The 25,401-nt window shown below is 52.8% G+C and overlaps 1 protein-coding gene and 1 long non-coding RNA gene across 3 annotated transcripts; one reads left to right on the top strand and one right to left on the bottom strand.

Moving 5' to 3' along the window:
- Nucleotides 1-494: 494 nt before the first annotated feature.
- LOC135295082 (uncharacterized) lies at nt 495-17,644 on the bottom strand. 2 transcript variants are annotated; one of them, XR_010357147.1, is made up of 5 exons: nt 17,472-17,644; nt 14,024-14,103; nt 9,770-9,949; nt 5,856-5,971; nt 495-3,772 (listed from the first exon to the last, which is right to left on the bottom strand). It is a non-coding gene; the product is annotated as an uncharacterized LOC135295082 (long non-coding RNA). The 2 variants fall into 2 exon arrangements; XR_010357146.1 differs by lacking the exon at nt 5,856-5,971 and having other exon boundaries at nt 17,472-17,640.
- A 79-nt stretch (nt 17,645-17,723) lies between these two features.
- Nucleotides 17,724-24,064, top strand: SERPINH1 (serpin family H member 1). Its single transcript, XM_064411142.1, has 5 exons — nt 17,724-17,880; nt 20,386-20,999; nt 21,235-21,333; nt 21,693-21,925; nt 22,076-24,064. Exons 2-5 carry the CDS (start codon nt 20,417-20,419, stop codon nt 22,376-22,378), a joined length of 1,218 nt encoding a protein of 405 aa, XP_064267212.1. The 5' UTR covers nt 17,724-17,880; nt 20,386-20,416; the 3' UTR covers nt 22,379-24,064.
- Nucleotides 24,065-25,401: the final 1,337 nt, after the last annotated feature.

A 25,401-nucleotide genomic window follows, 5' to 3' on the forward strand; every position in this document is an offset into this window, starting at 1 on the left:
GCACTTCAAAATATGGTTTAGGGCCATGGTGGGATTTGGTCAAAGATTAAACCTGATGATCTTGGAGGTCTTTTCCAGCCTTTATGATTCCATGATTCCAGATATATTGGGAGAACTTCAAGGCATCTCTGAACTAATTTGTTTTAAATTAAACTTTGTTTAACAGCATTTTCTAGTGCAGTCCACTTAATAAACAAATGCAGCTGACACAGCTAGGATGGAAATATATTTGTCATTGTGTGGTGCAAGACTTCCCTGCCCTGTGAGAAGGAGCCTTACCAAGAACTGCTCTGATAACATCTGACCAGAGGAGTCAGAGAGGATGAGTGTGAAGGCCAAGCCTTGCTTGCATCAAAATCCCAGTGGGTTTTGCTGGAGGAGCTGCCATCACATCCAGCCTGGAAGGCAAATCCCAGCTCTCTCCCTGGCTGCCCCGTGCACACAGGGCTGCTTTGTTCCTTCCCTCTGCTCCCTGCCCACCCAGCCCTCTCCTCTCCTCTTCACCAACACATTCATCAGAGCCTCGTGGCTGAGGCCTTTGTTCTGTGCCTGCACAGGAAGGTCTGGGCTCATGGTTCACATTCCTGCTGCCAGCATGGGATGATCTTTATTGACAAGCCCATTATTGATCCAGCTCCCTCCAGGAGGACTTTCACCTGCTCCAGCTCTGGCCACGCTGTGGATTTGCAGGTGATGTTTGGGTACAAACACAGATAGGCTCACAATCAAACCCTTCAGGGATGTGCCCTGCTCCAGTTAATATTAAACACCTCTGGAGATATCTCTGCATTTCTCCAGGCTGGGAGGAACCTGCTGCATTCTTCTCATAGCTTCTTTGCAGGTACTGAAATAAAATCCCTGTCCTGGATCCCTGAACAAAGCCCCTGTTATTCAGCCAGGTCAGGGGGAGCATCAGATTTCTGATCCTCTCCATCCCAAATTTTTCTTGGATGGAGATGTGGGGTTTGACCCCATCACAGGGGATGAAAAACCCATCCCAGCCTCAGCTCAGCCTGCCTGAGATGGAGCGTGTGTGCACAAACACTGCTGAAATTAAACTCCCAGAGTTCAAAACCTCACTGTCTGAAAAATGTTATGTGAATCCATTTCCCTCTATTTCTAATAAAACAACTTGAAAAAAAGAAAAAAAACAGCACATTTTCTTCCTGTTACAATATAATGTTGTTCTACATGATGCTGTTCCAGCAGTTTATATAAATTTCTACAAATTTAATCTGTACATTGCTTTTTGATGGGTGAAGCACAGCACCTGTATTCCTTTCTCCAAATGAATCCAAACCACCTCCCAAGCCAGGCCTGGATCACTCTGAAGATGTCAAGGCCCACACAAAGATCCTTCATCCAGCCAGGTTTGGGAAAGCCCCCAAAATGCTCATTTGGGCCCATTTCAGTTCACTCCTGGATCCCAGGCTAGGGATGTGGTGCCATCCAGGAGCTTTCACAGCCCAGAACCTGTTGGGCTCATCTTGCTCCCAGATTCCTGCTCAACCTGCCAGGAGGAGACGTTTCAGCCAGGCAGCCTCCTCAGCTGCATGGAGAGAGCAGAGCAACACTTCCAGCCTTTCCTCCCGGGCCAGACCTGCCCTGGCTTCTGCTGGATTCACCTTGAGCTTCCTCTCCTCTTCCTGGCCTTGGAGGCTCCTCCCTGCTCCAAACCTCTCGAGTTCCTGATGCTGCAAATGCACCTCTTCATCCTCCTGCTGCCAACCCAGCCCAGAAATTGCATTTCCCACCCAAAACCTCAGCTGGGGCCAAGGTCCACCCCAGAAATGTCCTCGTTCTTCACCACCATGAAGGGACCAGCACCAACGCGCTCATTTCCAGCAGCACAGCAGAGGCAGAGCCAGGGAATCTCCCTCCTGGTTTGTGGGACAGGCCAGAGAGGCCTCGAGATGTTGCTGTGACCCTGAGGTGACGTCTGGGGTGGAAAGGTCACAGCCAAGCCACTTGCAGTGTTTCCCCTCCGAGCCCAGCAGCCACCAGCAAGCTGTGCTGGGCGCTGGGGCTGTAATGAGGAGAGCAAATATTATCCTGCATAGGTGCCACCAGCTGCTGCTGCTTTGAAATGCTGGGAGAAAAGCCTCCTTAAATAGTTGGGATTCCTCCCACCAGCACAGGGATGAGAGGAATAATATTTGGGAGAGGAACACACCCCGAATGACAGCGTCTGGGTGAGGGTGGGAAGCAGAGAGCAGCCGGCATCTCCCGGCCACAGATGGTTCCCATCAAGAGGAATTTTTTCTTGTTAATCCCAAAACAAGCTTGAGATGTATTTTTATTTCAGTGTTAAGAGGAGAGAAAAAGAAAGTCTGACATGACCTCCTGTTTTTCTGGCCTCACTCCCTGCTCAGCCTCTGCTCTGAGCAAGCACAGAATATTTAGCTCATGTTAAAGGCAGGGACTCTGAGAACAGAAAATCCTGGGGTGTTCTTCCAGCTCTTCTTCACCTGGGAATTTATCCCATTCAAGGTGGAAATGGAGGTAAAAATCTAAAGCCTGGGTGTGTATTTGAAGTATCCTGTGGTGTTCTCTGGGGGTTCATCAAGGCACAGAGGACAACAAGGTGCCTGTGGGTGTCAGCAAGGGTGTCCATTCTTTCTTTTACATCTTAAACCTGCTTTGAGCACCAGGGGTGAACTCCTGAGCCAACCCACTCCCAAAGCCATCACAAGAGCTCAGGAGCATCTCTAGCTCAAAAAAGCCCAAAAAATAGTGATAAAAATTGCAATCAGTGGGAGGACTGGGAATTCATTCTACTCAAAAGACATCCCAAAAGCCCTGCTTTGAGAACTTGCCTGGCATTCCTCCATGGCCTCCCGGGCGTGTTGGGTGCCCTGGTTCCACAAACTTGCTCTGAAGAAGCTGCCCAGAGGAACCCCTTGGCATGTCCCAGGAAGTTTCCAAGGACAGCCATGGGTTGGGGATGTGGCACCCCTCCCAAATAATCAGCTGTGGGCCATCTGAAAGGATTCACATGGAAGCAGGAAACAACTTTTCCTCATGGAGTGACACTTCTGGTCCATGGTGGTGGCCCAAGCAACCCTACAAGGTGGTGATCTCTCAATGGGAATTTTCCTTCAGACAGAACTTCCTGGGATATTTACACCCCCAGATGAGACTGGGCATCCCCCTCTCCTCTCTGGCAACTCCCTGGAGTGACTCAGGATGTGCAAACACTGACTCATCCCAACCTCCCAGGAGCACTGAGCTTCCCACACGCTCCAAGACAGGGTGCTGGGAGAAGGGAAAGGCTCCATGGGGCTCCCCTGTGCCCTGAGGGAGGGCTGCAGATCCATCAGCAAGGTGAGACAGGGCAGGCTGGGGCAGCCAAGGACACTGTGCACAGGGGTGTACAGAGATAAGGGCATCCTGGTGTGGGAGCTGCTGCCCAGTATGGAAAAAATGGAGTGGGAGCTGTCCTCCAGGATGTGCTCTTCTGGCTCAGGATTGGTTTAGGAAGGAGGATTTGAAGAGCTGAGGAAGAGGAGCAGGAAATCCAGGGTTGGTGTCTGGGCAGCTGCGAAGGGTGGTGGCACTTGCAAAGTCAGCTTGGCTGCACAAATCCTGGATTTCATCAGGATGTGATTATTCCACACAAGGGTAAAAATATGTGGTTCCTGCAGCAAACAGCACCACTGAAAAAGCTGCCAAGCTCTCCAGTCTGTGACCACCCACTGCAAATCCTGCTGGAAAACTGTGGAGGAACCTGGATCTGCTCGCCAGGGATGAGGTGGATGGTTCTCCTGGAGATCTGAAATTTAAATGGACATTCAGATGCATAATTTGCCATCCTAAAAAAGGTCTTTCCTCACGCCATTGCACACTGTGGGGACAAAGCTCCCTGACCAGTTTTGTATGTGAGCCAGAGCACATTTGGCATTTCTCCTCTCTCAGCCCTGGGAAATGGTCAAGTCCAGCTCCTGTCCTTGCACAGACACCCCAAATCCCACCCTGGGCATCCCTGGGAGCTCCTGGAGCTCTGTGGGGCCGTGCCCATTCCCTGGGGAGCCTGGGCAGTGCCCAGCACTCTCTGGGGAAAGAACCTTTCCCTAAATCCAACCTAAACCTGCCCTGGCACAGTTCCAGGGTCCTGTCAGACACCAGGGTCCTTTCCCTGCTGTTCCAAGGGGGCAGGATGGAGCTGGACACATCTCCAGGTGACTCCTGAGGAAGTGAGGGCTCCTGAGTGTTCCCCCTTCACAGCAGAAGCAGAAGGGATGTGAGATGTGACATCCCTGCCCATCGCTGGCCATCAAAGATTACAGCCCAGCCAGGCCACAAGGATTGTAGGAGTCAATCCCATTTAAGCCCTTCTATTTAAAGAAATAAACTACCCAGGGAAAAAGCAGCCTAAGATTAGAAACACGCAGGATTTCCTCAAATTCCAGCCATCAGCCCCAGATTCAGCCTGAAGGGGTGGTTTGTTATTCTCCCAGAGCATGAATCCTGCACCCCAGCAAAGTTAAGTTTGGATTATGCTGCAGCTCCACCACAGACCCAAAAGGACACTCAAAGCTGGTTTAGTGCTGTTTTTTCTCTGCCTAAACCATCTCCAGTATTCCTGGATTAAAAATAGGTTTTTTTAGGCTTTTTGCACAAGCAGGAGATGTTTCCTGCAAATTCCACATCCTCAGGAGGATGCTCCTGTGCAGGAGAATCGTTCAGAAAATTTAATGCTAAGCAGGGTGGGAAGCAGAAATAAATGTTTTTTCTTTTTTCTTGTTTTGGGTAGGAAAAGAACTCAGAGACCACCCATTCCATGGGTAGGGACACCTTCCACTAGTCCCAGGCTGCTCCCAGCCCTGTCCAGCCTGGCCTTGGGCACTGCCAGGGATCCAGGGGCAGCCACAGCTGCTCTGGGCACCCTGTGCCAGGGCCTCACCTCCCTCACAGGGAGGAAGTTCTTGCCAATATCTAATCTAAAATCTTTTCCCTCAGTTAAAATGACACAAAGGATGTGGGTAACCCAGACAAAGTCACCCTATGCTTTGTGCCTCACCAGCCAGGAACTGAGAAGTCATTTGGGATTTGATCCCTGGCTCTGCTGCTTCTCCCTGAAGTGGGTGAAACTCCAGCCTAACTTACCTTAAAGCAGGAAAATATAAAGGCTGTCCCTAAAGGGATCCCAAAGGAATGAGGGATTCCTTCTGCCCCAGCACTGCAGCAGGATGGGAGCAGTTGGTTTTTCCAGGCATAGCACGAGGGGGTGACTCATTCCTGGCAGGAATTTCCCTCTCACCCATCCCCTCCTGCCCCTCTCTCTGCCTGGAGATTTCCCCCCACAGCAACAAGGGGTGAGGGCAGCTTAAGATCAGCCAAGAAGCAGAGATCTTCCCTGAATCCCCTGAGTTCAGCTGGGGATGTGTCCAAGAGGTGCCCACTCCCTCCCAGCTGTGTGTTTTGGGAAGGAGGAGAGGGGAATTCTGAATACTGGGAAGAGCTGCTCCATCACATGGGTAGGGAGACTGGGCATCAAAAGAGAGACATCTCATGTGCCACTTGTCCCTGTGGTGGCCTTGAGGTGCAGCCAGGGCTGGGCAGGGCACGTGAGGGAGCTCAGCCCTGCCAGGAAACCTCAGCTCAGCTGCATGTGCACAAACAGGTCCAGCAGGAGCCATCCAGGATGACCACGCAGCCAGGCAGCCCATGATTCACGGGATAACCATCTGCTGAAGCTGCAGTCACTCATTTTCCACCTCCACTTCTCCTCCAGGCCAAGTGGCAAAGCCACAGGGGCAGAAGGTGCCTCTTGCCATGGCCACCAAGCAGGAGCTGCCAGAGCTGGTGACACGAGACCTTAACTCAGGATTCACACAACAGCAATGGTTCCAAACCTGTGGGATTCAGTAGGGCCAGGGTAGCCTCGGGGCACACATCAGTTTCTCAAGGTACAGAACCTGGAATGAGATCTTGGAAAGCTGGAGATGGAAGGAAGAGTCCAGAGGAGGACCTGTTTTTCAGGAAAATAACAGAGAATCACAGACTGGTTGGGTTGAAGGAACCTTAAAGCTTATCCAGTTCCATGGGCAGGGACACCTTCCACTGTCCCAGGTTGCTCCAAGCCCTGTCCAGCCTGGATTTGGACACTTCCAGGGATCCAGGGGCAGCCACAGCTTCTCTGGGCACCCTGTGCCAGGGCCCCACCACTGTCACAGCCAAGAATTCTTTCTAAATATCCCATGTAAATCCACCCTCTTTTGGTTCATAACCTCATCCTACAATTGCTTACCCTGACAGATGCAGCAGCTCAGGATACAGGAAGGGCAGAGATGTGCCCCCCTCTCCAGGGGTGCTTTTCCTTCACCAGTTATCCCAAACACACCACATCTCCCTTTTTTTCCCCCCACTCTGGGCAGCCACAGCTTGGACATCAGTGGAAAATGATTCCCTGAGTGAGTGTGGCTGGATCAGCTGACTGGGCTGGCTGCAGCAATCTCGTGGTCACAGAGCTCTAAATGTGCAGCAGTGCCTGCCTAAGCCTTTCCGTTTATAGGACAGAGAGGGGAGCTGGGAGTGTGGAAATAAATCCTTTGGAAGCAGAAGGGGTTTGGAGACAGAACAGGACTCCCCAAGGGAAACACATGGGGGTGCAGAGAGGGTGGGCAGCAAGCACAAATCAGGCATGGGATGGAGCTGATGGAGCATCACCAACTCTGTGCTTCTGATGAGCCGAGGTCAGGGAAGGGCACAGAGCTCTGGGAACTGGGATGAGAGTGCTGGTGCTGGGTCCTGCCTGCCAGCCTGGGCTGGGGAGGCAGTGCTGGAGTGCTCACAGGAGAGTGAAACCCCCTGCCTGCCTCCCTCCTGCAGCCTGGCTCATCTCTCTGACCCCTGGCCTCCCCACAGGAGCAGAACTCTGGCTCTAGAATCAATCCCAGCTGACTCCCTGCTCTTCCCTGGGCGAGCTGCCATGCCATGATAAAGCAGCTCCTCCCTCCAAGGCAAGCCCCTGAGCTGCAGCTCCTTGGGAAGGCAGCCTGGTGATGGACTGTGTCAGGGAATAACAAATGCCTTCAATTCCCCCTTCAGCCAGCAGCTCCCTGCGGGAGGCAGCGTGTCCTGAAGGAAGGCAAGAGGGAGGCATCTGGAGCTGTGTGCACAGGGTAAATCACCCCGGCCAGGCTCCAAGAACCCTGACAGGCTCTAATTTCTCTCTCCTGGATAGATACAGGGTAAAACTTGCTGCTTCACTTGGTTATCCCAATGCAAGGGGCTCTAAGCAATCCCTGAGTTACTCTGCAGAGATTTTCCTCGCTGCTGGCAATTGCAAATTCAGGAGAGGAGGGGATCTGAGCAGAACTGCTGCTGAGGTTTCATCTCAAATATCCATCCCCTGAGCATGAATGTTTCGTGTCAGACCTGTAGGGGTTTTCCAGGTGGATCAGTGGGGTTTGCTGGCATTGGCACCAGCACCACTGGGGCTGTCAGCTCTGATCATGCACAGCTCAGGGCTCACTGATGACCCAGAACAGGCTTGGGCTCCATCCAGCTCAGATCCAGCTAATTAAAGGAAATAAAACAATTCCCTACAAGCCAAACCCCCTTTCCTGGGTGCTGTTTACTGGGAGGCTGCAGTTCTGGACCAGAGCTGAGTGGGAGACCTGAAGGGTATCACTGCAAACCCCCCCTGGGGGCTCCAGCCTTGTGTCCTGTAGGAAGCCAGCCCTTGCCATTCCCTGCTGAAGGGATTGCCTGCTGCTTGTGCATCCTGGCACATCCCTGGGGACACATGGACATGTCCCTGAAACAGAGAAGCTATGGCTATGGCAGTGTCCAAGGACAGGCTGGACAGGGCTTGGAGCAGCCTGGGACAGTGGAAGGTGTCCCTGCCCATGGCAGACACCATGGATGATCTTCAAGGTCCCTTCCCACCCAAACCATTCTGTCCCATTATGATTGTGTGATTTTATATGAGAGCTGCTCTGAGTCACTCCCATCCCCACAGTCTTTCTGCCAAGATTCTCCTGCAGATATTTGTCTCTCTCTTTCTGTCCCTGGAGAGAGACAAGGAAAGATTCCTGGCATGGGAAAGAGAAGAGCAGTTCACATAATCCTCGTGGCAATTGGGATTTGGGCAGCCTGGGGAACCCTCTTCAGGAGAAGAGGACCCTGCAGGTCCCTCAAAGAGAAGGAGAAGGACTCCCTCTCTCTGCTCCCAGGCAGAATAGCATCTTTGAAACTGAAACCTGGAAAGAAACAAGGAATTTCCTGACATGCTGCTCGGGCACCCATGCCATGCTCACACAGTTTGGGGTTATCTATACAATAATCTTATTTCTAGTGATAAATCTAATAAATAACAGTTGAAATTATATTTGGCAGAGTCCAAAATATGTTAAGTTTCCCTTGCAGGGCAGGTTGGACGGGGCTTGGAGCAACTTGGGATAGTGGAATGTGTCCCTGTCCAAAGCAGGGGTTGGCACTGGGTGATCTTTAAGGTCCTTTCCAACCCAAAACAAGAAAAAACAACAAAACAAAAATGCCAGGGGCTTCTACATCCATCTTTCCTTCCTTTTTCCCTCCTGACCCTGCTAGCCTCACTCCTCTTGGCTCTGCTTTTCTCCTTGCAGCAGGGAGGACTGGCCTGGAAGAGCATGATTCCCAGGGCAAGGGGAAGGGGAGACACCTCTCCCTGGCAGAGGGGGCTCCCAGGACGCACTGCTGGGGCACATCCCGGGGCTGTGCGCTGGAGACCGAGCCTTTCCTGCTCCTCCTCCCGGGACTGGGGGCTGGGGAAGGCTGGAGCCAGCCCGGGATGGTGCCGGAGCCGGGCAGCGGGGGGAGCAGCGAGACCGGGACACGGGGACAGGAACGGGAGAATGGAATGTCCCTGCCCGCCTGGGGAGAGATTCCCTGGATTCCCTGGGGCTTGGGGGGGTGGTTTGGGTTTGGGGATGCACGGAGGGGATGTCGTGGAGCTGGGTGGGATCCTGGCTGGGCAGTGCTCCCTGGGGAACCCCTAAAAGGGGAGCAGTGCCAGGGCCAGGGGCAGGGGCAGTCCCTGCAGGGGAAGCTGTGCCCAGGGCTGGTGTGGGTGGGAGCAGGGTCTAAACGAGTCCTGCAGTGCCCTAACTGGATCTGTGTGCCCCCAGCTCTCTGTAGCTCCTGAATCCCAGCCAGCCCCTCTCTGTCTCCACTATTTTTAAACCCATCTATTTCCGCTGGTCTCTCTGTTTTGGTGCAGCCTTTTCCACACTGACACTTCTGCAGCCCAGAAATCCCAAATATTCTCATTCTCCCAAGTGTTTAAGCACCAGCTGCAGTGGGGACCAGGGGAGCTCAGGGACAGCACTGCAGGGGCTGTGCTGTTTATTGTGGGTTCGTGGCACTTTCTGAAGCATGGGAAACTCATGGCCACAGCCACACAGAGCCAGAAGTGAATTCCCAGTGCAGGATCCAGGGCGTGGGACTGGAGCTGGGACTGGAGACAGAAACCCTGGTGGCAGCCAAGGCTGGAGGAGGTTTTTCACCCTGATCCCACCCTCAAGGACAGTGGTCCTGCTGCCCCAGCATGGCACCAAGGCACACAATGATCTGTTTAGCTGAAGCCAGAGCACTGGGATTTTCCAGCCAATGGGACAACACAGGTGATGAGGCCCTGAAGGACCCCTGGAGTGCACAGTGCCATGAGCCCAGTGCTTCTCATGGCCACAAGGATTTGTCTGCACTGACTCTACACCAGCCCTGCGGTGCCCAAGATTCCTGCAGGGCTTTCTGGGTGTCCCCCCCACCCTGCCCCACTTCGTACCTGCTTCCACAGGGTGACCATGCACCTTCCTGCAAATGCCAGGGAAGTCAGGAAAGCTTCAGGCAGTGATGAGCTGCTGGATTCATGGCATGTAGTGAATCAGAGACAGAGCCCAGGGTGGATTCATTGTGCATCCCACATTGATGAACTTGCCTCCAGCAGATCTAATGATTCTATTAACTGGAATTAGGGAGAAAATCATAGTTAAATTGTTAATTCATCAAGACAAGTGCCATCACAGTCACTGAAGATATTTTCTGAATTTGGGGAGGTGAATTTGGAAAATGAAGACCACAATGAACAAATTGCAGTTTCTCCATTATTTTGCATGTCCAGCACACAGCTTTGTTATTGGAAACTGACAATAACCAGACCTGGGTATTTCATATCCAACAGAAATCCTTGGAAGTTCAGAATTTGAGTGTTTCCCTCCCACTGTGCATCCTGAAATGTTCAAAACTCAGGAGCTGCCTTAAGTTCTTTGCTGCTGCTTCTCTGTGTTCAGGCAGCAAAGGAGCTTGAAATAATTCCCAACTGGATGGGGCTAAGCCAGATCCAGGCAGGAGAGGAGGAGGGCAGCTCTAAGAGGCTTTGATTCACACGTGTCTTTGTAACCACAGCGTCCCCTGGGTCCCAAACCAGGAGTGATCCCTGGGCATTCAGGTCTTGACGTCAAAGCCAACAGAGTTCCAGAAGTGCAAATGATTTCAAAGACTGAATCCAAGCTGTTTGTGCACGGCTGGGAAACATCCAGCACCTTCCTGAAGGGAATCAGGAGTGAAACAACGACCCTCATTCATCTAAACCTCCCACCCCACCTCTCCCAAGCACCTCTGCCCCAGGCTGAACAAGAGACCTTCTGTACAAAGCCAAATTCAACAGCTCTGATGCCTCCTCCAGTGTTGGGAACAGCCTGTCAGATCCAGGGACATGGAGGAGATGTTCAGTGTGCTGAGTGCTGGGCCAGCAGCTTGGAGTGTGCAGAGAGAGGCAGCTCCTGCACCTCTTCCCACTGTGGGAAGCACAGTTTGGGCATCCACACTGGAGAAAGTCATCAGCCATGGTCCCACAGGCTACTAAAACACAAAGCAGAGCCTGTTCCTGCCTGGGGTTTACAGCACAGTAACCAGGAGCAGGGAGAGAAGACAAGGATACAGAGGCTGCTCTGTAAATCCAGGTGATCCTTGGCCATGAGATCCATCTCTGCTGGATGAGATTGGAGCTGGGATAATCCCACACAGAGCAGCTCCACATCCTGGGGTCCCAGCCCTTGGCAGAGTGTCTGTGCAGGGAGGGAGACGATGCCTCTGGGACTCCCTGTCAAGTCCTCAGCATCCTTGTGGAGAAGGAAAGCAGCACACACCAGCCTGGCTCTGACTGTGCCCCAAACTCACCTTCCATGCCTCAGTCTCCCCAGATTTTACAGAGGATAATCAGCCTTGCCCAATTTTATAAAATCCTGGGACATCTGCAGATGCAGCTCTGATGTGATGAGTCAGATCTGCCTTGTGTGTCTCAGCTAGCAGATCCCATCCAACAGCCACAGAGCTTCCCTTGCTCCAGGATTCATATCTTGTGTTCTTACTACCAAGGACATGACTGTTCCCAAAACTGAACATGCCGAAGAGTTTCTAAATGCATTTGGGAAGACCAGGAAAAAGCCCTTCTAGCTTCATTCTGAAACAGAGAAAAGTTCACTGGACCATCCACAAGTTTCCTCCCTGCAAATTACAAAAGACGGAAAACAGAGAGTGTGTTTTGCTTCTAAAATTAACATCCCTGAGGCAGGAATGTGGCTCTGCAACAGCAGGAGCTGTGGCAGGACAGGGATGTGACCCTGGAAAAGTCTTTAATGTGTAGATACAGCCCAGTGGCAGCTGGAATAAAGTGTGAGTGGCTCCTTCTGAAGCTCCCAGGAGCAGGCGTCGCTCTGCAAGAATGCAGCGGGGTTGCATCATGTGGGATCCTTGAATCTTCCAGAAATCTGCCACTTCTTCCCTGCCAGATTTTCATGGGCAATCTATAAAGTAGCTGGGAAAAACACACTGCAATTTTCTGCTGGCATATTTGAAGCAGGCAGCAATATTCAGGCTAAGTGGGGTTTCATCACACAGGGAAGATGTCACTTTTTTCCTAAAGGTCTCTGGCCTTGGAGATACATCCTGGAATACATCCTGGCCTCTTGCAGACTTATCCTAAATTTCCATGTTATGGGTTAAGCCCCCTGACCCAATCTGGACCCATGGCAAGGGACATCTGCCTTCCAAGTGGGTACATTTTGTCATCCCAAGCAAAGCTGCAGTAGCTCAGATCTGGACACAAACTGGTTTGGTCCCATCAGATCAGCATACCACCCCCAGGGTTGGGGCAACCATGGTCCTGGGAAAGTGGGGAAGGATGAAACCCCTTTTCCTGTTTGGTTTTACACTAAAGCAGAGATTTTAGATTAGATATTGGGAAGGAATTGTTCCCAGGGAGGGTGGGGAGGCCCTGGCACAGGGTGCCCAGAGAAGCTGTGGCTGCTCCTGGATCCCTGAAGTGTCCAAGGTCAGGATGGACCTTGGAGCAAACTGGGACAGTGGAAAGTGTCCCTGCCCATGGCAGGGGTGGCACTGGATGTGCTTTAATAGTACATCCAACCCAAACCAGCCTGAGATCCTGTGATTCCTGCTGTATCTCTCTGGGCAGCTTTTCTGCTGCCTCTGCAAGAGCAGAATAGACAAAGAGGCTGCCAAGGCCCCTCCTAAGCATCCCTTTGCTTACACATCCCCAGCACTTGGCTGAGGAGGAGGAGTGCACACGCTGTTTGTTCCTGCTGGACCTCTGCCCAGCGCTGAGCCCAGCGTGTCCTTCCTGGGATTCATCCCTCCCCTCCTCCTTTCCTGCCTTCCAACTGCTGCACCAACCCCCCAAAGTCCCCAGGGCAGCAAAGCCAGCAGCCCCAGCCCTGTCCTGCACCAAGCCCCCTCCTTCCTCTGCCATCAACAGCGGCAGTTTTAGCACTTGGCTTGTTGGGAACCTGATTTCCAACAGGGAAAAGACTTTTAGGGACAGCAGTAGGACTGGGCAGTTGTGTGACACACTTGCACACACAGCACAGGCTGAGCCCACCCCGCCTCCAGCCCTGAGCAGTGCTGTGCTGGAAGCAGAAGATTGGCTGCTGAGGATCCCTCTCCAGGCCAGGCTCGGGTTTAGGGGCGTTTCTGTTCCCTCAGCTGGCTCCAGAATGAACAGTTTCCTTTTATATCCCAGTTTCCTGAGGGGGGAGCGTGTGGGGCTGAGCCTCCTCTCAGCTTCCACCAAATGGGAAGGGCAGGCAGAGCTCAGACCTTTCACATTCCCATATGCTCCTGGAAAATGCCAGGAAGAGAAAAGGGGAGCTCACTGCAGCTTTTAACAAGAGAGGTGCCCCACCACAGTTCCACTCCGCGCAGAGCAGATCGACCACCTGGGCATTCTCTGCTTGTGTTTTCTAATAAAGGGTGAAAACCTGGAACTGGACATTCCTTGCTGCCTTTTTCCAGTGAAGAAACTGATGTTGCAGCATCCCAAAGCCCTGGTGCTCTCACATCCTGTCCTTGAGATGGCCCCTGTGCCCGTGGGGCTGATGTGGCTGACAAACCAAGCACCTGCTTTTCCTTTTGGCTGCTTTTTGGGAGGATCCAGCCAGCCCCAGTCACTGTGAGGCAGAAGGGAGAGGGTAAGGAGTGCACATCACCAGTGCTCACCTTAGAACCACCGAGTTGAAGGTTGGAAAAGTCCTCTAGGACCACTGAGTCCAAACATTAGCCTGGAAAAGGCATCCTGGAGTCCTCTTGGCTTGCCACGACCCCAAACCAGTGCTCCTGGATCAGTGTAGGAACAGCTCAGGACCCCACAGCCCCGTGGCTCCTCCCAAGGGATTGCAAATCCCTGCAGCCACATCCACAAAGATTCCATCTCCTCCTGCCATAGCCCAGCTCCCAGGAAGGTGTGGGATGCAGGGTCTTGCAATCCAACCTGCCACCACCAGTGCTGGCTCTCTGCTGAGGCCACACAGATGTCATTCTTTCCACCCAAAAGCACCAGAGGAATTCCACCCCCCTGCCTCGCTGTGCTGGCAGGAAACCCTGTGGATTTTGAACTTTTCTCTGGGAGTACTAAACAGGGATTACAAACTGGGATCAAGGGAATCTCTCAGCACTGTGCCCTGTGGGAAAGCTGCAGCTGCAGCCCCTGTAGCCTGTCCTCCCTGGTTTGTGCACTGTGACATACCTGGATGATGCCATGGATGGGGAATTTCCTCCATGGCAATCAGATCTTTTCCTCTTCCTTTTCCTCCTCCAGCACACCTGCTGAGGAAGCAAAAGGAGATCAGTGCTTTGCAGAGGATCCACAAATTTGCCCCTTCAGGACACACAAACCCAGTGAGCTCCCTGGAAGCCTGGAGCTGGCACAGCAGGCTGGCACAGGAGTTTGGCTCTCACTGCTGCACTCCAGACAGGCCAGGGCACGGATCCACGGGGTGCAGCCTTTCTGCTCCACTGCCATCCTTTGTGTGCTGTCTGCTCACACAAAGCTGGGCCCTCCCAGCTCCAGCCAGGCCAGAGCTGGGCATGGCTGAGAGCCACACAGGGGGAGAAGGGCTGGGATGCCACTCCAGTGCAGGGCACTGCTGCCACGGTGCCTGGGGCTGCACGAGTGAGCTCACAGTGCCAAAGGAGGGTGTGCAGGGAGGAAACTGAAGTGCTGAGGCCAAACTTATCATTGAGCTGAGCCAGGAAGAAGAATTCCCCCAAAATCTTTGCATGTGAGGACCTGAAGGAGCAGGCAAGCCCTGACTAGTTCTAGAGCAAGAGAGGGATCCAGGGAGAGCTCAAAGCCCCTTCCACTGCCTAAAAGGGGCTCCTGAAAAAGAGGGAGATGGATGTTTTATAAAGCCAGAAAGTAACAGGACAAGGGGGAATGGCATCCCACTGCCAGAGGGCAGGGTTACAGGGGATATTGGGAAGGAATTGTTCCCTGTGTGAGTGGTGACACCCTGGCTCAGGGTGCACAGAGAAGCTGTGGCTGCCCCTGGATCCATGGAAATGCCAAAAGCCAGGCTGGACGGGGCTTGGAGCAAGGTGGGACAGTGGAAGGTGTCCCTGCCCATGGGGTGATTTTAAGGCTCCTCAGTGCTGGCTCCCAGCATCCCTGCCCTCCTCAGCCATGCTCCTGGAAAGCAGAGATCCTGCACCAGCACTGCCTCACAGCAGCACAGATGACAGGCTGTCTCCAGCACAGGAAAACAGGATGAGTCTCCTGGGTCACTGTGAAAGTGCAAAGCTGCTGGAGTTTATATTTAAATAAGTCCAGTCCAAAGAACACACAGTGTCTGCTTTCGTAGAAATGAACCACTCCTTCAAAAGATAATCAAGTGAATTAGTAACACTGCTTGAAACAAGGAGCCAAACAACCAGGACAGCACCAATCTGGATGTTCCATGGCTGGGCATGGATTGTTTCCCACAGAACTGGACTCCTGGTATCGTTGGATTCCACACCCATTTCCAAGCACTGCAACAACAGCTTGGAAATCTCCCTCTGCTTTGTCTTGGGGGCTGTAGGATCTCACCCAGGTCACAAAAACTTTGGGTGCATTTTAATTTAAGGCTCAGTGCATCTGCACTGCCCTAAACCCACAAAGCCAACCCATGCTGGAAATAACTCCAGACAAAAGAATCTCGAGTTCTGCCCTGCGCAAGTGCGGTTTGGAGGGGAGGAGCTGGCCTGGAGGAGGGGATGTGTCCCTCTGGCAGCTGGAACCGCTTATTACATGAGCAGAGGAGAGGAAGACGGCAACTCCCAGTTTGGCTCCCCCTTCCCAGTCCCCATCCCACCGCTGGAGGAGCTCCTACGTGGCACTGTGGGGGCTGGGAGCGCCTGTGCACAGCCTGATGCGCTTGGAAATCACTGCAGGGCAGCAGGAATCCTCCCCAGCAGCGCAGATCAGCCTGATTTGCAGAACTCTGACCCTGGACAAAACTGTTCACAGTCAGGATGAAGCTGTTTGCTGACATTTTGGTAGAATTGACTCATTTGCTGCACATTCACATCCCACTGGGGTTTTTTGTGGCTCTTATCAGGTTGTGTTGGAGGGACAGCAGGACCAGGTTGAAATATACACTTAAAACTCAGGAAAAATCTGAAATATCTTTATGCTGGGCTCCCAGCCCTCAAACACAACTATTTGCATTCTACTCCAAATTCATGTTATTGAGGCAAAGCCATTTCAAAGGACCAAAGCACAGAGCCCCCAGCGTGTCAAAGGACTTTGGTGCTGGGAGGCGGTGAAAAAAATCAAGATTAAAAGTTTAAGAGTTTATTTTAAATTTCACTCGGAAGGTGAAAAAAATCTTACATGGGAAGTAATTGCAGAGCAGGGTTTGAAGGTGGAGCAATTCAGAATTTGGCAGAGAAAAGGAGCTGATGGAAGCTGGTGGAAGTTTAAAGGAGCTTTTCTCATTTCTCAGCTGGCACATGCTGCTGCTATAGAGCAGTAACATTTACCTTGGTATTGATGGTTTGATATCAGCAAATTAATTTCTAATAAAGTCAAAATTGTCCTATAAAAACTCTGGGGGCCCATTGTTGATCATTTATGCAGACATAAAGCAAAGCTAACTTCACCAAAAGACAGTATTGTACCAAAATCTGTTGCCTAAGGTATTCCAAAGCTCTTTTTCCTAATGAATCCCTCCCTGAAGGGACCAGACTTCTAAACATCACTGTGCACCAGGTTTGTTGCAGCTGATGGAGACTATTTTTTTACAGGGAGGTCTCAAAGATCTCCCCTTGTTTGGGATGAGATGTATCTACTCACATGGCACCATCTGAACAGTTCAGATGGAAAAAAAATGTCACTTTTGGAAGCCACCTTCTAGAATAGGTGGGCTATGAAGGGGAATGGAATGGTGCTTCCAAACCAAGATGCTTCCAAGACAACAAGCAGAATATTCAAAGCCAGAAGGAAAAATCAGATGCTGTTTGCTACTACAGCAACAGGAGGCTGAGATCTGCTGAGACTCCCATCTTCAGAGGGAAGCAGAAAAGCCTGGCAGAGCCAAAATTAGGGGGAAAAATGCAATTACAGTGTGATTAAAAGGGAGACATAGACATCAATTAAAGAACACAAGGATGCAGCATCCTTCTGCTGATGTAACCATCCACGAGGGGGGTGGTACCTCAAATATCCCTCCATCCCAGGCTGCCATGAAAACAATCCTGTGCTGTCCTAAAACATGACAGGGTTGGATCTGAGCTTCAGCACTTGTGACTCAGCAGAAACCTCTGCATGGCACAGCTGCTCTGGGCACCCTATGCCAGGGCCTGCCCACCCTCCCAGCCAGGAGTCCTTCCCAATCTCCCATCCATCCCTGCCCTCTGGCAGTGGGAGCCATTCCCTGTGTCCCGTCCCTCCATGCCTTGTCCCCAGTCCCTCTCCAGTTCTCCCAGAGCCCCTTTAGACACTGGAAGGGCTCTGAGCTCTCCCTGGAGCCTTCTCTTCTCTCTTGGAGGTCACATTTCAGAGTCACATTTCAGATTCACGTTTCAGGATGGGGCAGGTGTTAAACATTGGCTGCCTGTGACTGCTCCAGTCGTGGCTGAAGCCCTTTGCACCACCCCTGACACTTCATATGGAGGGTGACAGCCCAGAAACAAACAAATCAATATATCACTACCTGCCTTTGGTGCCAACAACCATCCAGCTGCAGATGCCAGGGGCAGGGAGAGGATGGAAATAAGACGGACCAGAGCCCTGTTAGAAGGCAAAAGCACAGTTTGGGCAGGGAATAGTTCCCTGCTGGAGGCCTGGCCGGGCTCGGGCAGGGGACAGGCAGGGCAGGAGGAGGGAAGGCGCATCCCCCATCCATCCCGACCCCCCTTCTGCAGCGCGGGGCCGGCATTCCCTGCCATTGGCGGCGGGCCGGGAGAGAGCCGGGACGGATCCTCCCCTTCCTCTCCCTCCCAAGCATTTTTGAGAGGGTTTTCCCAAGTTTCCAGAAGTTTCTCCCCGGCCCCTTATATACCCCCTCCGCGGGACCGGGAGGTGCACAGGGAGCCGAGCAAAGCCGTGTCCCGACCCCGCAGGTAAGGGGGGCACCCGGGGGACCCCGGGCCGGCTGGGGGGAGACCCAACTGAGATTGCAGCAGGGCCAGGGGGGATTTTGGGGTCCTGGTTGGCAAAAAAAAAAAAAATCGGGGGCAGGGTTATGGTATGGGAGAAGGGGGTGCGGGGGGGAAGGCTGCAGTGGGGTGGGTGGAAGTGGGGTTTAGGGGTACGGACTGTGCCACGAGCTGGCTCTGCTGTTTTGAGGAAAAGCATTAAAAAATCCCCCAATCGCCTCCAGTTTGCAAGAGGTGGTCACAGTGAAGCTGCGGGAAAAGCTTTCAGAGAACGAGGAAGAGGAAAAGGGGGATAAGGGAAGCTTTGGCTTGGTGTGGGTGAAATCCTGCAGCCTGGGAGCCTGCAGGACCCTGGGCACCATCCCAGCGCAGCAAGGAGAGCTCTCCCTGCAGCCTCCGGCCACAGCACGGCCCGACCCTCCTGCTGCTGCCTTAACCGAGTGTCACATCCCGCTGGGGACACGGAAATGGCCTTCTGCCTGCTGTCCTCTGCCCTGCAGCTCTGCCCTGCTCCTGGGAGAAATCACATCCCGCCAGGAAAGAGGGTCCCGGCAGCCGCGGGGAGGGCTGAGGAATGCCACGCTGGCACTGGGCGTCCCCTCGCCCTGGGAGCACAGGAGAGGATCTTGCTGGCTGTGCATTCCCCACATTCCCTCCATTTTCACCACGGGCTCTGAATTCACCCATAATCGCTGCCGTAATCCAAGAAAGGGCAAAATTTCTCCCATCTCGGGCTGTGTGACTCAGCAGAGCCTAAATCTGACACCCTGCCCTGAAGCAATGAACTTTTCTTAAGCTGAGGATGAAGCAGTGCAGGCCACCCCCTGCTCGCAAGAGAACTACTCCTTGTATCTGTTTTCTTTCAGAAAGAAAAAGGCAAACGTTGACCTCACTATGAAACAGTTTCAAGGTATCCTTAGAAATAAACGGGAAATAGAAAACCAGAAGGAGCCTCCCCACATTTCCACTGTTTGTCACCCTAGCTGCACTTTAAAAGAGTGTCGAGGGCAGTTTTGAGCCTGTTGCACAAGTCTTTGCTCTTGAGGCAGCCGGGATGGATCTTCCCTTTAACAGAAAGGATTTTAGGTTGCAATTCCCACTCTGGCAAAGGGTCCCTGGTGGAACTGCGCACTCTCCTCGCCCGGGGCTACGTGCTTCGTGTTTCCTTCCATGTGTAATCCCAGCGGGCCCTTCGCTTCCTGCTCGGAATGCTTTAACCCTGCTGCAGCCTTTCCCTGTCTCCCATGCCAGGGACAGCCCCTGAGGCCGGGCAGGAGCAGGGTGGGAGGACAGGACCGACAAGGAACAGGACTGTAGTGTATGATGCAGTTCTTGTGGAGGATGAAGTCCCCAAAAGCTGGAGGGGGAATTTAGGGCCTGAGGAGCTGCCTGCAGGGAGGTTTGCTGAGTGAAGGCAGGAGGGAGGGGAGCTTGGGGCCAGTTATGAGCCCCAAAGGGCTTCCAGGCACTTAGGACTGCACATGGACCAGAGCTGGGGGCTCAGAGCCCTTGCTGGGGTGGGCTCACCTGCGCTGGGAGGAGATCCACCCACCTCGGGCACGAACTGAAGGCTCTGCTGGGGAAAATGAGGCTCCCCCACCTCCCTCTGCCCCGGTACCTCCCGGCAGGGCTGGACAGGAGAACCAAAGCAGAACAGAGCTGATCAGAAGTGCAGGATCTTCTCCAGGGCCGCCTCCAGCTCTGCTTGGTGGAAGCTCACGTGCTCCATCTAGTGCCAAGGAATCCGAGGGTTTGGGGCCCAGGCCGGGGTCCCCAGAGAGGACGGTCCCTGCCACGCAGTGCCTGCAACAGCCCTTGGATCAAGGGGCAGCACAAAATGTTTTCAGCTTTCCCTGATCAGGGCAGAGGTTTCTTCTGCTCTGGGGACAGAATCATGGAATGGCTGGGTTGGGAGGGACCTTACAGACTACCTTTTTCCGCACCTGCCATGGGCAGCAGGGACACCTTCCCCTATCCCAGGCTGCTCCAAGCTCTATCCCACCTGGCCTTGGACACTTCCAGGGATCCAGGGGCAACCACAGCTCTGGGCACCCTGTGCCAGGGCCTGCCCACCCTCACAGGGAAGAATTCCTTACTGATGTCCAATTTAAACCTGCCTTCTTTCACTTTAAAGCCATTCTCCCTATCACATGAGAAATACCTGTTGCTTCCATTCCCTGACCCTTCCTTAAACCATTCACTGTACATTAACACTGGAATATAGGGAAACTGCTTAGGAAGGAAGCTTTCATTCCAAATGCACACCTCTGCCTGCCAGGGTGCAGCCTGCACTCCTGAAGATTATTTGCTGCTCAGGGTGGACTTGGGATGGCTGCACCCCAATGAAGTGTTGGGGCAATGTCACTGCCACTGCAGCAAGGAGTGGGTTTCTCCGGAGAGCCCCTGGGATCTCTGGATGCTCCAGGAAGGCTCTGGCTCATGCTGATGGTGAACCTTGTTGCCCAGCAGGTCCTGGGAGGTGCTGGGTGCTGCTGAAGCCATGTGGATTATGGTGGGGCTGGCCCTCGTGGGCCTCGCTGCGGCCGTGCCCTCGGAGGACAGGAAGCTGAGCGACAAGGCCACCACGCTGGCCGAGCGCAGCACCACGCTGGCCTTCAACCTCTACCACGCCATGGCCAAAGACAAGGACATGGAGAACATCCTGCTGTCCCCCGTGGTCGTGGCCTCGTCCCTGGGGCTCGTGTCGCTCGGGGGCAAGGCCACAACGGCGTCACAGGCCAAGGCGGTGCTGAGCGCCGACAAGCTGAACGACGAGTACGTGCACAGCGGGCTGGCCGAGCTCCTCAGCGAGGTCAGCAACAGCACCGCCCGCAACGTCACCTGGAAGATCGGCAGCCGCCTCTACGGGCCCGCCTCCATCACCTTCACCGAGGACTTCGTCAAGAACAGCAAGAAGCACTACAACTACGAGCACTCCAAGATCAACTTCCGAGACAAGAGGAGCGCCCTCAAGTCCATCAATGAGTGGGCAGCCCAGACCACGGATGGGAAACTCCCAGAGGTCACCAAAGATGTGGAGAAAACTGATGGGGCCCTCATTGTCAACGCCATGTTCTTCAAGCGTGAGTTCTACCTTCAGTTCTTGGAACATGTGACCCAAAATATGCCCTGAGCCAACACACAGAATCATGGAATGGTTTGGGTTGGGAGAGGCCTTAAAAATCATCCACCGCCCCAAGGGAAGGTGGATGAATCCTAGGGCCATTGGAGGCAGCTCTTTGTCAGTGGCTGGGAACTGTGCATGGACTTACCGCCCATTCCCTTTTCTTACAAGCTGTGTTTCTCTCTCTCCTGTAGCTCACTGGGATGAGAAGTTCCACCATAAGATGGTGGACAACCGTGGCTTCATGGTGACCCGTTCCTACACCGTGGGCGTGCCCATGATGCACCGCACAGGTGAGTGGGAAAACCCCTGCCCCACACCAAGACCAGCTGGAGGTAGGATCATTGTTCTCCCCTACCCAGATTTCCACCAGCTGCTTCCAAGATTGTTTTGCCTCATGAGAGAGAACAAAGTAGAGGAGTGTTTGTTTTACTGATTCAGTCTCCCTGTAAGCAGACAGAATCCATGTTTACTATGAGCTCCTTGGCTGTTGGGAACAAATCCTGGCTCATTACACAAATGAGAGCCACAGCCAACTCCAGTAATGCTGGGCCACCTCCCAAAAGCGTGTCTTTTCCCTTCCCCATCAGGGAAAGTCCAGGCTGAATTCACCTTGTTCCACATCTCACTGTTCCCTTCTTCTGGTTTCAAGGTCTCTACAATTACTACGATGATGAGGCAGAGAAGCTCCAGGTGGTAGAGATGCCACTGGCTCACAAGCTCTCCAGCATGATCTTCATCATGCCAAACCACGTGGAGCCTCTGGAGAGAGTGGAGAAACTGCTGAACAAGGAGCAGCTCAAGACGTGGACTAGCAAGATGAAGAAGAGATCAGTGGCCATCTCGCTGCCAAAAGTCGTGCTGGAAGTCAGCCATGACCTTCAGGTAAAGGAGGTCCTTAAATAGTTGGGCCTTGCGGTTCTTTGGGATGGGAGGAAAGACAGTGGGATATTGGGTTATGCACGCCTGCTGCCCCTCTTCCCTCCTGCACTGTGTCATCTCTGGGAGGGTCACTGACCTCTTGTCTCCTCCTAGAAACACCTGGGTGGTCTGGGCCTGACAGAAGCCATTGACAAAACCAAGGCTGACTTGTCCAAGATCTCCGGCAAGAAAGACCTTTACCTGTCCAACGTGTTCCACGCCGCGGCTCTGGAATGGGACACGGAGGGGAACCCCTACGACGCCGACATCTACGGCCGAGAGGAGATGAGGAACCCCAAACTCTTCTACGCTGACCACCCCTTCATCTTCATGATCAAGGACACTAAAACCAACTCCATCCTCTTCATTGGCAGGCTCGTGAGGCCCAAAGGCGACAAGATGCGCGACGAGTTGTAGTTGGGTTTGTTTTGATTGGGTTTCTTTTTCCCAGAGCTTTGGTTTGTGTGTGTTTTTAGGGGGGCATTTTGACAAATGGGAAACACTATTTTGTATCCTTCTCGAACCATGGGTGCTATTCAGACCAGGGTGCATTGTGAGGAGAAACCAGCGTACACTTTACCTCACCCCAAACTCCAGATTGCACAAACCCACCTCCAGAGAGGAGCAGGGGAGCCTGGCACCAGAGGGTCACCGGGAGTCAGCTGAGGTGGCCACCTTGAAGCCGAGCTCCTCCCTGCACTGGTTAAGCCTCCTGCTCAGCTCTTTGCTGCTCCACCAGCCCTGCCAAGGCACCACCCTCCCATCCCAAGCGCTTCCATCCCACTGCACGCTTAGCGCCGCTGCTTTTCCCCTGCTTGGGTGTCCTGTGGCACCACTGCTGCTTCCACTTCTCTCTTCTCTCTCCAGGGGTGTGTAACAGAGCTCCAAGGGCCAGCTGTGCAGCCCAGCCCCTGCAGGCCCTGGAGCAGAGCAGAAGGCAGCACGGGAGTATGGAGATTGTATGGAGTTGTGTCCTTCTGTCCTGCCTAACCCTGCGCTCTGCGCTTGATGCTTCAACCACAAGAGCTCCTTAAGGAGAGAATCAAAGCCAAGAGCAGCTTGGATCAACACTTCATGGAGAACTAAGGGGCTTTGGGATGTCAGGGAGAGCTCAAAGCACAGCTTGGGTTTCTAGAAAGAGTAACCAGAGGTTCCTTAACACTCCACCCCTTGGGATCACTGAGGGGCCAACAGCTGTAATTGAACAGGCAGCTGTACCAGGCAGAGAACTCACTTCTCTTGGAAGTGCTCTGCATCAGCCTGTAGGGCTGGCAAAGACTCCATTCCCACTGCCAGGGCTCTCCCAGTTTGGACCAGAGCTGGTTCCAATCAGCTCCCTGTGGAGCTGACCCAAGGCACTCCCGGCTGGCTTCTCACAGGGAAGTGGGATCAGGTTCACCTCCACTTTCTTGCTTAATTAAACACAAAGCTTTAAAGCTGCCATTACCTGACTTCCTAATTATGCTCTGCTGAAAGCTCCATGGTACTTAGCTCCCTGTCAGCTGACCTGGATAAGGGGACCCTGAAAAACAAAGGTATTTATAGTTATATTTATGTCTGATAATTAGCAGGTTTCACAGCCTGATCCAGGCTATTCCCAACTTCTCTTCAAGGGATATCATCAGGTCAGCACTATTTATAGGAGCTGATGTTATCCCAGGAGCATTGCAGCACTTGCCACGCACTGAGAGACACCACAAGGCAAACAGTGAGATTATGGAGATGAGGAAAATCCACGCATCCCAATGGAATTGCCAGTTCCCTGAAACCAGCATGGAGCACCTACATGGCTTTGCTTTGTCTCCCTGCCAATTTTCCCTGCTGCCATAGAAGCCCTATACTGCATATTCCCAGGTGCTGGGAGGCAGGAGGCAATGCCAGGCTGTCCCCAAACGTGGGACACTTCCCGGTGATGCAGCGCACTGAACCCACACACAGAACGTTCTGGAGGCTGGGCTGGGGGGTGGAAAGGGCAAGAACACACTGTGGGATTTTGTGAATAATTTGCATCATGTGGATGCAGGTGTCTGATGGCTTTTATTGTCTGTTCTTGTACCACACGGTGACAATTGTGTAATTTTGCAATAAAACTTTTTCAATGAATCCCTGGTAGCTGGAATCCCTTGTAGAGCAAAATAAACTTAGGGAGGTTCCTTGCAATCCTTAAATCCAAAACACCATAAAGTGGTGGACAAAAATTACTCAATGCACAAGGTGAATTCCTATAGCACATCAGTCATGAGAAAGGAATGTTCTTAGCAGCTTTTCCCTTCACTGTTTTCTCCTGAAAGTGCAAATATCCAACACCTTAAATGCTCCACAGGTAAATGACCAATGCCCTGTCCTGCTGGGCCATTTAGCAGAATAAAAACTGAGCTGTCAGCCACAGGGACCAGCCTTCCTGACCCTCCAAACCAAAGCTCCTCCAGTTGGGATCTACTCCGGGGAAACGGAGGAAAAACTGCAGGCTAAAGATACCTTTCCCAAGGGGAAAATCCAGCACTGGCAGACCCTGCTAATCCATGTTCTCCAGTTGCTGGGATGGGATGAGCCTTCTGCCACTCACAAGCAAAACTAAAGGCACAGACACGTCCCCTTTTCCCTGGGCAAGCACACAGAGCCCTGTGCAGCTCCTCCCACACAGGAAAAGCACCACGTGCTTCCTAATTTTCACATTGGAATGACTGAAGCCACCTCCAGCACCAACCACAGCAGGATCACATCACCCTGGAACAGCAATATTGAAACTAAGGTAAAAGCTTTCCAGAGTTCCTGAGTTCATCCCATCCCCAGCTCATCTTCCAAGGCTTTTGTCCAAGGGAAGCACCCCAAAAACAGGGAACTGAATGAGCTCCCTCTTTTGGAGCTTCTTTAAACAGCTCAGGGTGGTGGTAACTCCAACCAAGGCATATGGAAAAGGTGTTCAGCTCACATTTGGAGCCACAGCTGCTCTGGGCACCCTGTGCCAGGGCCTCACCATCCTCACAGGGAACAATTCCATCCCAATATCCCATCCATCCCTGCCCTCTGGCAGTGGCAGCCATTCCCTGTGTCCTGTCCCTCCATCCCCTGTCCCCAGTCCCTCTCCAGCTCTCCTGGAGCCCCTTCAGGCCCTGCAGGGGCTCTGAGCTCTCCCTGGAGCCTTCTCTTCATTACTTGCACAGCTCTTGACTCTAGCAGTGATCAGCACTGTGAGAATTAACAGGGTAATGGACAAGGCTGGAGAGCTTTTAATCAGTTAGAAGTGGAACAATCTCCCAGAAATCCAGCCCTCCCTGGGAGGCAGCAGGAGAGATTTCTAACCATCACCATTTACCACACAGTGTCTTTAAGAATTTAGAGACAACATACAAAACCAGGTGTGACTTTTATTGCTTCAGATCTTCCACTTTCACACATTTCCTGCTCCTACAATCTGGCAGAGCTGTGTTGTCATCTTT

This window comes from Passer domesticus, chromosome 2 (assembly GCF_036417665.1).
Source record: "Passer domesticus isolate bPasDom1 chromosome 2, bPasDom1.hap1, whole genome shotgun sequence".
Lineage (NCBI taxonomy): Eukaryota > Metazoa > Chordata > Aves > Passeriformes > Passeridae > Passer > Passer domesticus.